At 34.4% G+C, this 14,313-nt stretch overlaps 1 protein-coding gene across 1 annotated transcript; it reads left to right on the top strand.

Moving 5' to 3' along the window:
• The first annotated feature begins 9,280 nt into the window (after nucleotides 1–9,280).
• Nucleotides 9,281–13,836, top strand: LOC108202612 (myosin-binding protein 2-like). Its single transcript, XM_017371088.2, has 5 exons — nucleotides 9,281–11,023; nucleotides 11,113–11,223; nucleotides 11,346–11,510; nucleotides 11,630–13,107; nucleotides 13,193–13,836. The coding sequence occupies exons 1-4, from the start codon at nucleotides 9,592–9,594 to the stop codon at nucleotides 13,063–13,065; spliced, it is 3,144 nt and encodes a 1,047-aa protein (XP_017226577.2). The 5' UTR covers nucleotides 9,281–9,591; the 3' UTR covers nucleotides 13,066–13,107; nucleotides 13,193–13,836.
• The last annotated feature ends 477 nt before the right edge of the window (nucleotides 13,837–14,313 follow it).

Below are 14,313 nucleotides of genomic sequence, written 5' to 3' on the forward strand. Positions count from 1 at the left end.
CACAACTGCGGGATCTTGATGTGATGAATAACAATTTCTCCGGTACCATTCATGCTTCTTTGGGTTCTTTAAGACATCTCGAATACTTAAATTTCCATGACAACAACTTTCAAAGGAAACTCCCTTTGTCCTTCCAAAATTTAACAGAGCTAGTCATACTTGATGTGGGAAAGAACAATCTGTCTGACGTTCTTCCCTCCTGGACTGTAGAGCAATTACCAGGGCTCCGAATTTTAATACTCCGGTCCAATAAATTCTATGGTAAAATTCCTACAAATCTTTGCCACGATCCAGCAATCCAAGTTTTGAACTTTGCACACAATCAGATTGTAGGAAATATTCCTCCTTGTTTTGGCAATTTTAGTACCATGATTACAGTAAACAAGAGTGATGACTTTTATCCATATTTTCCTTGGAGATGGGCATACAGTAAGATGATAATAGACGATGCGAAGGGACATGAGCTGAATTACACCTCTGGTCTAGAGTTGTTACATTCCATTGATTTGTCAAACAACAACATTGATGGAGAGATCCCGGAAGAGTTGATGGATCTCCGTGGTTTGACAAGTTTAAAATTGGCTGGTAATCATCTAGCAGGAAGGATCCCCGAGAGGATTGGGAATCTGGAAAGACTGGAATTTCTCGATCTCTCTGGAAATAAACTTTTTGGACATATTCCACAAAGTTTATCGAATCTGGACTTTTTAAGCCACTTAAACCTCTCTTTCAACAATTTATCAGGGAGGCTACCCACTGGAAACCACATCCAGACCCTCTATGATCTCTCCATCAATGATGGCAACAACCAGCTCTGTGGCCAACCTATCTTAGAACCCTGCGTCGGTGACACAGGATCACCAGATGTTCCCGATGACGATGAATGTAATTCAGATTCAGATGAAGAGCATGTATGGTTTTATGCTGGGATAGGACCTGGTCTCTTGGTTGGTTTTTTGGGCTTCTGCGCATGTTTGCATTACATCAAGTCTTGGAGGTATTCTTACTTTCACTTGATTGATCGAGTCTTCGACAAGATAGTGGTTGCCTTTGCTTTATGGAAGAGAAAGTTCCAAAACTAAGAGGTGTAGTCTTTTATCTACCTCCCACTCAGACAACACACAATGAAACTCTTGATGAATTTAGCATCCATAACTCAGTGAGTTTCTAATACTGGTATATTTTCTTCAGTGAATTCCTGTACGGAAGTGGAGTTGGAGGACGCTGCAAAGTTCTGGATTCCTGTTGAAAAAAATATTATTTCTAGTAAATTATGTGTATACTTTCATGTCCCTATGTTATGTTTCTAATTGATATCACCTAAAAGACACTATGATATGATTTATAAGGGTTTAATATCACATTCTGTTGCATATTCGTAATTCGTTTTACCTGTTGTCTGTTAATGATTACTTGTGCAATGTTGTTTAGAGAGTTTCAGAAAATCAAGTGTTTTTTGTGTAACCATTGCAGACGGAGGAGCCGCTGCCAGCAATACTGGTATGTCAAAAATTACATAACTGAATCGACGTAATCTTACTTTTAAGTTTTAACATTTTCTACAAAATTTCGTCTGCCCCTTGGTACAATTTTGGTAAATGGCGTTGTAAGAAAGGGTGAGCGCTTGACGCCACCTTCAGCAATTGACTTGTTTTTGCGAGTCAAGGTGTGTGGAAGTGCTTGGGCTCCGTTATCTGCATTCATTATTCCGGGTTCCCTGTTCTGTGCTAATTTTTATTTTTAGTTCTTTGGTAACAATGTTTTTGCTGGTAGATTATGTAGTTTGCTGCCTTTTTGGAAGCAAGAGAATGAAGCAGAGGAAGGTGAACTATAAAGTGCATAATTCGTTCAAGGAAACTACTTTTGATCAAGTAAGGTGATATACTAGCTTTATCACTTTCTGCAGTTGCATATCCTCAACTAATTCTGTACTTGATGGTATACATCTAATGTACCAGGATAAAATCTCTATGGATAATCTAGACTGGAGGCAATTATCTGTCAAACAATCTGCTCTCGAGGGTGCTGCTATTTTGAAAACGCTTACTACTGGAGGCAATTATCTGTCAAACAATCTGCTCTCGAGGGTTTGGGGGAAGCACTCAAGAGTTTCAGACAAAACGTAGTGCCTCCCTTCATATGTCTTAAAAAATAGCATGTGGTGGTGCACAGTTTGATCATTTAATAGCAACCTTGGATATATAACGCAGCTTGCTGCATTAGTAGCAAATTTATCCTCTTATGTCATGTATTATTTTTGGCAGAATGAGAAAGCTTTAGCTGATGGAATAGACATGCTCAGCAAACACTCATCAAGAGTGCAGATAAGTATTTCAAGGGGCTATCGGAAGGTCTCACGTGGGCATGGATGCATGAAAGGTTTTGCATTCATTGTCATAGCACTTGGTGTTGGTGCTGCTGTTTTCCCCCCAATCTTGGACTCATTCCATTGGTCATCAAGTTGTATTTCCAGTTTTCAAATGTAGATTATTATGTATAGAAGACAGGGCTATATATCCTGTAACTTTGTCACTAACAACTTCACAGTTGTAATTTTGTACTTTTTATTACCTGTTTCTGATCACTGATGTTGTTATGAAAAACTTCTGAAAAGCAGATGCGCGGTTTCATAAGTAGAATAAGAAACCAATTTAATAGGCCTACTAATTATTCATCCAAACATTTTATGTTAAAATCAGGTTTTGTGAGGCAAACACCCTCACACGCACACACATTGAGGTTTCATGTGTCTGAGTCTAAATGTAACCAGCCGCAGCTAATCTGGATGGTTCTTTCATTAAGATCAGCTGTCAGGATGATTTAAAAGTAGTGTTCAGGTCTAAATTTCATGAAGTTTGCAGGGGGCTGGAGCTTGCTGATTCCAGCTTCAGAGAGATACAAATGCTTTAAGCAAAGGGCTGTTCGCTACTCTGAGTAATATCTTGCTGAACCTTTTTTTTCTTTGACAAACAAATGTTTTCGTTAAAACAAAATGCTTAACAAAACAAGCATCAGAATCTGGCCGGGATAAATCTCGTGCTGTTAACTGTGTCGTATACAGTTGATTTTGTGTTTGTCGCTCGGGTAATTGTGAAACAATGAACGAACTAAACAAATAACCATTCTAATAGGTAGAATATTCAAATTCTTTAATCTAAAAAGTATAGTACATACATCATATCATGAGCAATTCACTTGCATCAGCCGTAAAACTAGTGATATCGTAATTAATTAACTTTCACGTGAGCACCATTTGTAAATTGTAGCCCAACCATTTGTAACCCAAGTTCACAATTATTAATTATATCAATTGATATCGGAATAACAAACACCTTCAAAATATGAACAATATTATATCAATGTGAGCTTTTGCTCAATTTTTATTGTAAATCAGATAGTTGTCATTCCATCTCAAAGATATAACTTTATTTTTCTTTTCGCTAGCAGCTTATGCGCATTAGTTCTGACTCTTCTGACGGGGAATTTGTTGGCACTTTTGGTCGTGCAATTAGATTTTGATATTTTAGAGTAACAATTATATTTTATTTTGATTTATGTTTTCAGATACCTGAAATTTCTGAAAAGCAGATGCGCGGTTTCATAAGTAGACGAAGAAACCAAGTTAATAGGCCTACTAATTATTCATCCAAACATTCTATGTTAAAATCGGGATTTGTGAGGCAAACACCCTCACACGCACACACTTGAGGTTTCATGTGTCTGAGTCTGAATGTAGCCAAGCGCATCTAATCTGGATGGTTCTTTTCATTAAGATCATATCAGCTCTGGATGATTTAAAAGTAGTGTTCAGGTCCAAATTTCATGAAGTTTGCAAAAGGGCTGGAGCTTGCTAATTCCAGCTTCAGAGAGATGCAAATGCTTTAAGTAAAGGGCTGTTTCTGACTCTCCTTTAGATAGAATGAAATGAAGGGAGAATGGAATGAAATTTGTACTCTAAATTGGCATGATGTCTCGTTGAATCTTTGTTATAAATCGAATACTTTTATTTTTCTTTCACTAATGCTTATAGGTATAGTAGTAAAAATAAAAAATGTGTAGCAAATTGTTTGTTGTAATGTGAATTTGACCGCCGGCCCATGACTATTAGTCTATTACCAGTGAAGTTGTGTGTTTAAGTAATTAAGATTAAGGTACAGGGTTGAATTCTGATTTCTGCCTAATCTAAGAGTGCTGTCGGGACCCGTAGATTTGTAGTTTCACAAGGAAGATTAGGGCCACGAGGACCCATATACTTGTAGTTTCAAAGGTTAATTGGCTCTGCTTGCTGGAGGTAGTTGCACTTGCACACATGCATAGAACGAAGTTGATGTTTAAACAATAAATTCACATGCAGCTCCTTTGAGATCAGGTCATGAAGCAGTTATGTAGTTATGACTCGCAAGAGAATAAGCAACTAGATATGGTTTAAACTTTTAAACAAACAGATTCATGCCTTCTGTGTACTTCATACGTGTTAACCGGAGGTATTGGAATTAAATTTTTGGTCTATGCTGAGAATCATCTGATTGTGGGTTGAAAATAAATCTCCTTTTCCTAAAGTATAATCAAATTATTGACTCTTAAGGAGCTGAATAAAACTACTTTGTTTTTTGTCAAGCGATTTGTAAATTTGACTGCTCATTCATTAGCAAGAGAGTCATATTTCTATACAAATCGAATTTTTTAGCAAGAGGAGCTTTCTATTAATGTTTTGAATGTATTGCTGGTGAGTTGTCATGTTAATAGAATCTTAGAGTTAAGTTCTATGTAGTCCACATATATTTACTGTAGTACTGTAGATCATGTAATGTTCTGCAACTATAGAATGACATAAAAACATTACAAAATGTATGAAATTTATTATTTTGTGAAATACATTCTATAAATATCACTATTTCATGAAAAATATTGAAAATCATTTATGTTCGACAAGTAGAACACATATGTTCTGTAATATGTAAATGTGTTCTGCCAACTTAACATGTTTTGCAGAATAATGTGTTTTTCACTATTTAACTTGTAGAATGTTTAGGATTGTCAAAATTTTTAACAAAATAATGATTTTTATAGAACATGATTTGCAAAATAACACATTTTGCAATGTTTTTATGCCATTGTATAGTTGCAGAACATACGTGGTCTACGGTACTACAGTAAATATGCGGACTACATGGAACTTTGTTCAAGAATCTTATGTTAATAGAATCTTTTGTTTGTTTTTCCCAAAGTATAATCAAATTATTGACTAAATTTGTTTTAAAAGTTATTGATTTAATTTATTTTGTCATATATAAAATAAATAATAATACATATTTTTCATTACTACTTAACAGTTAATTTGTAAGAGCAAAGTTCTTAGACTATATTTTAATTATAATATTGTAGACTAGCATTTTAATCATTCATTTTTTTAATTTAGGGGTAATTATTATATCTGTTAAATTTTTTGATATATGCTGAGATATCATTCAACTGTGTTGTATATCCTAGCAATAAACACAAAATCAACACTGCATCTCGATTATGTATTTAATGTTTGAATAATTTTCATGTCGTGTATTTAAAATATAAATTTCAAATTTTCATGTCGATTTTTAGCATATAAATAATGTCCAACTCCACTAAATGAGAATTTTCACACTAATTTTCCGTTTCCAATGCTCAGTACATGGCCTCTTATTTAAATTTCTTTTCCTTTTTCTAAAAGAGCCGGCCGAAGTCATTTTATACGGCATAGTTAGAGCAAATCCAACAATGTCCTACTAGATGTCTTATAAATAAAATATAATATAACATCTGATTTAAGACATGACTTGTATATTTTACCTCGAACAATATGTCTCATAATTGTATCTTATAATTAATATTTATATTCGAAGCCTTCAAAGATATGTGTAAAATAAGGTATGAGGCACTTGGTAGATGTCCTAGTATTTTAAAGCACCACTAAGATATTATTGGAGCATTCATTTGAATAAAATATCTTAAATACTAATTTAAGATATTGTTTTTGAACACTCTTGAACAATTAGAACTTGCTTTTAAATAACTTTCCTTTCTGAAAAACCCTACCTACGCTCTCTCCCGCAGCCGCTCTTTTCTTTCTTTCGTTCACAGCCGCAAGGGCTTCCACCGGATCTTTACCGGTGAAAAGCCTCAAACAGTATTTATTTTTTTTGTTTTCTACCTTCTTTTAATGAATTTTGTGATTTTTCCAAAGATCTTTCTTGTTAGGTAAGATTGATCCAATTTTTCTTAAACTCTGGCATTAGTTTATTTTTCGGATCTAAGGATTCAAACCCTTTTCCGATTTGACCTTCTTTTTCTTAGATCTCAATTCCACGGAACTGCGGATTTCTCGTTCTTCCAGGTGATTTTATTCTATAAAGTGGTTCGAGTTATTCTGTTTTGTGGTTTTGTTCCCCAGATCTAGGGATTGTCTTGGTTTAGTTAGTATTTTATTTAAGTATTTGCAGATCTAAAGTTGCTAGTTTATCACGTTTAGTTCGTGTTTGATCTTGGTTTTTTATGTTGTCTCACCGTTTGTGTGAGTTTTGTTATTTTCTCACCATTTGTGTGAGTATGATGCTTGATTTAGTAATGAAAGTTGTTAGGGATTGTATTTTCAGTCGATAGCTCAAACTGGTTGTGGCGGAAGCGAATGTGGCGAAGTATGTGTACATATCATCTTCAACAAATCACATGATTTTTTCTCCAAGAAGAATAGATTGATCAGTGATTGTTTCTGTGTTTTGTTTGTTCGACACGACTGTTTATGTAGATGTCGTATGGCTTTTTATTATTGAATCAACTCATTTATCAAAAAAAAAGAAAAAAGAACTTGCTTTTAAATAACAGTGATTATTTTTTCTTTGAAGAATCTACCATGCCATAATACTACATTATGGTAATTAGAATTTGTTTTAAAGGTTATGTAGTATTATGGGAATTTAATTAATTAAAAGATAGTATATTTGTAAGATTTTAGAGAGGATTGAATATTTACAAATAGATATTCAAAAATTAGTAAATTTGGTAAATTTCCTAAATAATATGACCGGAAAAAGAAAAAAGCAATATGACCCAAAACATGGCAGTGAAATTCGAGTATAACTATTACTCCCTCCGTCCCCCTCAATTGTTTACATTGGAGAGGGACACGGAGACCAAGACAATGTATTAAAAATGAGTAAAGTTAGATGAAAAATGGGTAAAGTGGTGGGACCTACCAATATTTAATAGTAGATTTGAGATAGTGGAGGAAAGTAGTGGGTGTAATAGTAGTTTTTATTGTTAAATATGAGACAGTGGAGGAAGATAGTGGGTGTAATGATGGGAAAAACTTATTTATAGTACCGTAAAGAAATGAGAGGGACATCCCAAAATAGTAACTGTAAAAAAATGAGAGGGACAGAGGGAGTATTAGATTTATCTCTTTTATCCCATCTATCTTTACCTATAATATATTATTCATCGGGAACAAGAATAATGTATCATTATTTCTATTTTAACTATATCAATGGGGACAAAAATAATGATTTGCTTCATCCATGTGTAACACAAATCAGATTATTATGAATTAAATTATGTCACGAGTCACAGCAAAGAATTACTCACTAGGTCCATTAATAGTTCAATGAACTATTATGCAGTTTAATAATTTGAATCATTTCCCGGTGAGTAGGCTCATAGTATGTTAACACGATATTAGCTAGTTTTGTTTTTTTTTGAAGAATATTAGATAGTTTTGTTAATTGTTTTGTTAAAAGTAGAAGGTCAGGAGGCGCCATTTATTCTATAATTTTATATTAATATTATTATAAGTTTCATATTAAAATTTGAACTCTTACACTATTCCCAAGATTTAAAATAATTCATGTAAAATATGAGATATTCTTCTTATTTAATAAAAATAAAATTTTGCTAATTTAGCAGAAACCAATACGGTATGAAAATGTTGTATATATGATAATCATTTATCTCATCCTCATCTTTAAGACTTAAATAATTATTATAATAAACAATAGTAATAATTATTATTAATCATTAGACAATTTTAAGTGTTAACTTGAATTGATAGTACTTATAACAAATATAATTAGTTAATAAAATAAAATATGCTTTGAAATAATATCCCCGGCGTGTAGAATTTCGGAAAGCAATCTGTGGGTAGAATGTTACATCATTAGTAGAGCAATTAGAAACTAATACTCCTCTTAAGATAATGCATTTTACACAGAAGAATCCCCGGATCAGCCGTGTATGCATCATGCTTAATATAAATATAGATACGATGCGAAACAAGAAAGAGGAAAAATTAATTGAAAAGAACTATTACTCCCTCATTCTCATTCAATTATATACGTTTTTTTTAACTACTCGACACGCATTTTGGAACTCTTATAAAATATAGTTTTAAATCTTATTTTTAAAATTTTCTTTTTCATAAAAATATAAATATTTTACATTTATACAGGAAATGAATATTTTATAAATAAGTTACGGAATTATATTTTATAAAAAAAATTAAAATCTGTGTTGTGTTCCTCCCCAATGTATACCATTGGTCGGGACGGAGAGAATATTGTTTTTTATTTTTTTAGCCAGCGTTAGTTTTTAATATGAAACAAGGTGCACGCATATTATTATTTGACCGATACAAAAAGAAAAGAGAGACACATATGATGAGGTCCAACATCCAGCATCCTTGGTGGGCCCTTACACCTTCCTTTAGGCCTGGTCCACCAACCCACTAAAGCCCACAATTTGATTTATCAGAAGAGCGTTCAGAGAAGATAAAAAGAAAAATGAAAAAGGTGTTTGGGATCTGAAGATTACTCTTTTGTCCTTTACAACCTCCCCCGGAAACCTACTTTGGCTCAGGCTGCTCAAATGGAACATTTTGGGCATACTAGTTTTCTCGAACTTCTTATTTCATAAAAATTGATAAATTTAAATATATTTTTTTTCTTCATAGAAAATCAGTTACATTAAATATACTTGTTTCGGATAAGATTTTGAAGAAATTCAATGTCGAACATTACTAAAACTAAATTAGAATCTCCGAAATGTGAAATTATATTTTAATATATGATTTGAAATACGTGTCAAATAATAAAAAATGTTATTAACAAGTAGATAAGAAATAGAGTATTTTGTATTAAGCCGGATCATGAAACATACATTTCACTTGCAAGATTAATCCAAAATTCCACAAAATCATTTTTTATAATTTATATGCTTACATTTCACAAATCATATGTACAGTAAATGATTGCTCAAGACATAATCAATCTCAAACTTAGAAAAAGAACTAAATGCTTGAGAAACATTCTTAATTTTCAACTCTCACACACAAAAAACACACAATTCTTTTTCTAAAGTTTGCACAATTCTTCTTTGTCCTTCTCTACATTCAGACAGCCACAATCTGATCACTCTATAATCTTCTAAACAAAACCCTCTTCACCATCTTCATCATATAAAACCCAAACTATCTCTCTTCATTCATCTCTCATTACACACATATTTTGTTTCTATTTATCTTTGTATATTCCTTGTGTATATATCTCATAATATAGAGCATCAAACATGGCTGCTAACAAGTTTGCAACTATGGTTCATAGGAACACAAACAAGATCACACTTATTCTTGTTTATGTGCTTCTTGAATGGACTTTGATAGCTCTTTTGCTTCTCAATTCTCTACTTTCTTATTTCATCATCAAGTTTGCAAATTATTTTGGCCTTAAGCCACCTTGTTTTTTGTGTTCAAGAATTGATCATTTCTTTGAACCAGAAAAAGGTGAGAGCTTTGACAAGGATCTTGTGTGTGAAGCTCATGCAACTGAGATTTCTCAACTTGGGTATTGTGGGAATCATAAAAAGTTGGCTAGTTTTAGAAGGATGTGTGAGGATTGTTCTTGTTCAAGGCCAGATTTTTGTGGGGTTTCCAAGAATTTTAGTTTCTTGCCTTGGGTTAAAGAGATTGGGATGGTTGGTGGGGCTGATGGGAAGTTGTTTGATGATGGGGTTTTGAGTTTGAGGTGTTCTTGTTGTGATGTGAGCTTGGAGAAGCAGGTTTATTCTCCTTATGTTTTGATCAAGCCTAGTTGGGAGGATTTGAAGGGTGAGGATGAAGAGAATTTTAGCAAAAAGGAAGAGTTTTCGGATCGAATCGGATCGGGTTTCTTGGTTGATCATTTTGAAGATGATCATGAGGTTGAAAGGAAAAATGAGGGGGAGATGATTTGTGATGCTAATGGAGGTTATAGCTTGATTGAAGGAAAGGCAGATGAGGATTCAGATTCATCGCTTTCTGTAACGAAATTCGGGGTGGAGGAATTGAAAAGAGGGCATAATGATGAAATAGAAATGCTTTTGGAAGGAGATAGGGAGGAGGATTTGAGTAAGGTAATGAAAGATCTGATTTCTGATGAGATTGTGAGCAAAGAAGAGGCATCTTCCAAAATTCACCCTGAGGATTTGGAGTTCTTTATCGACTTTAGTGGCCATCAGTTGGTCCCAATTGAGTTAATAGATTCAATTACCGAGGAAAATGAATTGAACAAGGCTGAAGAAAATCGGAGAAGTAGTGATTTACAAGAAAATAATTGGAGTTCTGAATCTGCTACTGTGGATCAAGTTGAAAAAGTGATAGAGGAACACAGGTTTGAAGCTTTTGAATCTATGGATATGGAAGAGACTGAGAATTCTCTGGTTTTTAATGCTAAAGAAAGTTTTTCGGAATATGAAAATGCCGATAAATCTAGGGGTATGGAAGAGATCGAGAATGCTCTGTCATATAATGCTAAAGAAAGTGTTTCGGAATATAAAAATGCTGACAAATCTGTGGAAATGGGAGCGGCTGAACATTCTTTGTACTTTCATGCTAATGAAAGTAATGCAAACTATGGCAATGTTGATATTACTCAAACAACGGGAAACTCATTTGCAGATATCAATAATGTTCAAGGCATTGCAGCAACTGAGGGTCTAAAACTGGAATCCGATGTTCCTACAGGTTATTCTCTAAAATTTTTGTATTTGGTTGATATTTCGGTATTTTCTATGCTGTGCCATATTAACATTGTTACACACTTATTAATATAGTCTGTGAAGATGTATTTCGAGTGGAAAGCACAGAAAAAGAACTTGGACTGTTAACTGGGACACAAACTGCAGCAGAAGATGCTGAAGGCATAGAGACATATGTTGCGGCAGGTAATTAGTTTGTGAACCTAAAATGTACATTAATTGTGTATGTGTACTGTCTTGTGAAGTTACATGGGGTAATTTTGCTTAATATTTAAATGTAAATGATGCACCATAAACATTTTCTGCAGAAGAAACGCCTATCATAGTCAATGAAACTGAAGTCGAAGTCTCCATAGGGACCGAGATTCCAGATCTGTATTCAACAGATGAGACTCAAGCTCAAGATACCAATTGTTTACATGAAGATCCTTCTATGAGTTCTGCTAATTTTCATGAAGATGATCGTGAACATGGTACTGTTAACATTTATTTTGTGGTCTTAGCACTTACATTATAACTCTATGCTCTGTTTTTCTGTTTTTGTCATGAGTGATAGGCTTCTTTTAACCCGCCTTTTCCCTAATTGTTGTAGGCATTGAGATAAAATTGCAACAGGAAGAAGCACTTAGATTGGGGAATCTAGCGATTGAGATAAGTGAAAATATGACGAACAATCAAGTCCCTGCAAGCACAGAAAGCAATGTGATTGATGAAGAGAAGATTCCTGACACACCAACTTCGTTGGACAGTTTTCATCATTTACACAAGAAATTGTTACTTCTTGATCGAAAGGAATCTGGAACTGAAGAATCGTTAGATGGAAGTGTCTTAAGTGAGTTTGAAAGTGGTGACGGTGTAATTACTGTTGAGCGTCTCACCTCAGCATTAAGAGCTGAAAGGAAGGCTTTACATGTAGTATATACAGAACTTGAAGAGGAGAGAAGTGCTTCTGCCATAGCTGCAAGCCAGACGATGGCAATGATAAACAGACTTCAAGAGGAGAAGGCAGCTATGCAGATGGAGGCCTTGCAATATCAAAGAATGATGGAGGAGCAATCGGAGTATGATCAAGAAGCGCTGCAACTCTTGAATGAGCTTATGTTAAAGAGGGAAAGAGAAAAACAAGAGCTAGAGAAAGAATTGGATATGTACCGAAAGAAGGTGACGGATTATGAAGCTAAAGAGAAGATGAGAATGTTGAGAAGAAGCAAGGATGGTAGTGCAAGAAGTGCATTTTCCTCTGCTTCTTTTAGCAATCGGGAGGATAGCGATGATGTATCTACTGATTTTAATCAAGAAGTTGAGGAAGAAGATGGATTTTATAGTCATCAAGAAAGTGGAAACCAGAATACTCCTGTTGATGCAGTTCTTCATCTAGGCGAGTCCTTTGGTGAATTCGAGGAAGAGAGGATGTCCATTTTGGAGCAGCTCAAGGTTTTAGAAGATAAACTTTTTACATTAAGCGAAGACGAGCATCATTATGAGCATGTAAGGCCAACAAAGCATTTTTCGCAAGGCAATGGTAACCATTTAGATGAGAATTCTGATTTCAGTGGTGAAGAATGCAATGGATTCGCTAATGGCGATTCCAGGGAAATGAATGGAAAACATTATCAAGAGGGGAGAATCATAGGTGCAAAGGCTAAAAGACTTCTTCCTCTTTTCGATGCAACCACTACAGAAAATGAAAACGGGGAAGTGAATGGTCATGAAAATGGTCACGGAGATGAGGAACTGAACGATCATGAAAATGGGGAACTGAATGGTCATGAAAATGGATTTGAATCTGTTGTCACAAGATTTGAATTGGAAGAGAGGAGGGTTGCCATTGAAGAGGAAGTAGATCAACTTTATGCTAGGATGCATGCTCTTGAGACGGACAAAGAGTTTCTAAAGCATTGCATTAGCTCTTTGAAGAAAGGCGATAAGGGTATCGAGCTTCTACAAGAAATTTTACAACATCTACGCGATTTGAGGAACATGGAGCTCCGTGCGAAGGATTTCACTGATGGCACTCTACTAGTATAACATTCTACAAGACTATCATGTCCAAGAAGATGATTCTACCTGGTAATAATTCTATAAATATTTTGCTTAGTAGTCAATCTTAAACTGCATGTCTTAATACATCCTCGTCAATTATCATCACATGCAGATTTCATTCTCCAATTCATCAAGGAAAAAAGTTACACGGCAATCATACATATTACTTGAGTTAAAAGTACACCCCCTGCAGAACTATTCGGATTGGAATTTTCCGAAAAAAACAGATCAGACTTCTCCTATTGTCATATCCACGGTGGACATGAAGATAGGGTTGTGCCAAGCTTGTATATTTTTGTTTCATGTTGTTTGTCTTCTACGGACCCAAATTTTTGTGGGTTGTTTGGTTCATCTCCCCTTTTAAGGAAAAGTCGGACGATGAATGCATGTGTGTGTAGGCTAGTGACACTGCAGCTGCCACTCTGTCATTTTGCATTTCTTGAGACAAAAATCCTGGTTTGCAAAGCTGGAGAAATACAACAAAGATTCCTCCGGTGCCAGGTAACATAGTAGTGCTAGAATTTTTAAACAGTTAGGATTAGAGATCATTTTTGATTTATTTGAATCTTTTGGAGGGAGTAAAGAGAGCCGAGAGGAGTAAGTCACTTCCTCTGTCTCTAACCTTTGTGCATCATTAGTCTCACTAAGATTAGTTGTTTATTATTTGATGTATCATTAAAGTTGGTTTAGTTGTAAACTATATTATTATATGCATCCTTTTGTAATTATGAATATGAAGAGAGTGTTTGCTTATAATGGGCTGTAAAGCCATCATATTCCATTCTTTTCCTTTGATTTCATATTACATGTGTGCAGAAAAATGGTACAAAATGAACAATTTTATATTATATAATTATTTTATATGAAAAAAACATACAGATTGCTTTGGAGGTGGATTTTGCTTTAAGCATAAACAGGAATATTAGTAGGTACAGGCAGACAGGAGTTATTAAAGCTTAAGATTTTTAAATTATGTGGTGTTACAGCTAAGAGATTTGGTTAAGATGATGATTAGAGTTGGTCCATGATGATTATTTCAGGCACTAGGCCGAAAGGCAGATCAGTTCAGGGTGATCTGTGTTTAGTTCAGGATGTTTGGCTGAGATCATTATCTGAAAAGTTGGTGTTAATCACGATTATTTAAAATTTGTCGAATTGATTAAATCTCTAATTATTTAGTTAATGGAAAATTTTCGATTAATTCTTATTCCGTGTCTTCACAGATTTAATCTG

The sequence above is a fragment of the Daucus carota genome, chromosome 9 (assembly GCF_001625215.2).
Source record: "Daucus carota subsp. sativus chromosome 9, DH1 v3.0, whole genome shotgun sequence".
In the NCBI taxonomy this organism is placed as follows: Eukaryota; Viridiplantae; Streptophyta; class Magnoliopsida; order Apiales; family Apiaceae; genus Daucus; species Daucus carota.

What these genes read in the sequence shown, in the direction of transcription:
- LOC108202612 (XM_017371088.2), top strand. Translation starts at nt 9,592, where the DNA reads ATGGCTGCTAACAAGTTTGCAACTATGGTTCATAGGAACACAAACAAG. An exon ending in GGAATCCGATGTTCCTACAG is followed by an intron (nt 11,024 to 11,112) that starts GTTATTCTCTAA and finishes TTATTAATATAG; the next exon opens with TCTGTGAAGATGTATTTCGA. An exon ending in AGAGACATATGTTGCGGCAG is followed by an intron (nt 11,224 to 11,345) that starts GTAATTAGTTTG and finishes CATTTTCTGCAG; the next exon opens with AAGAAACGCCTATCATAGTC.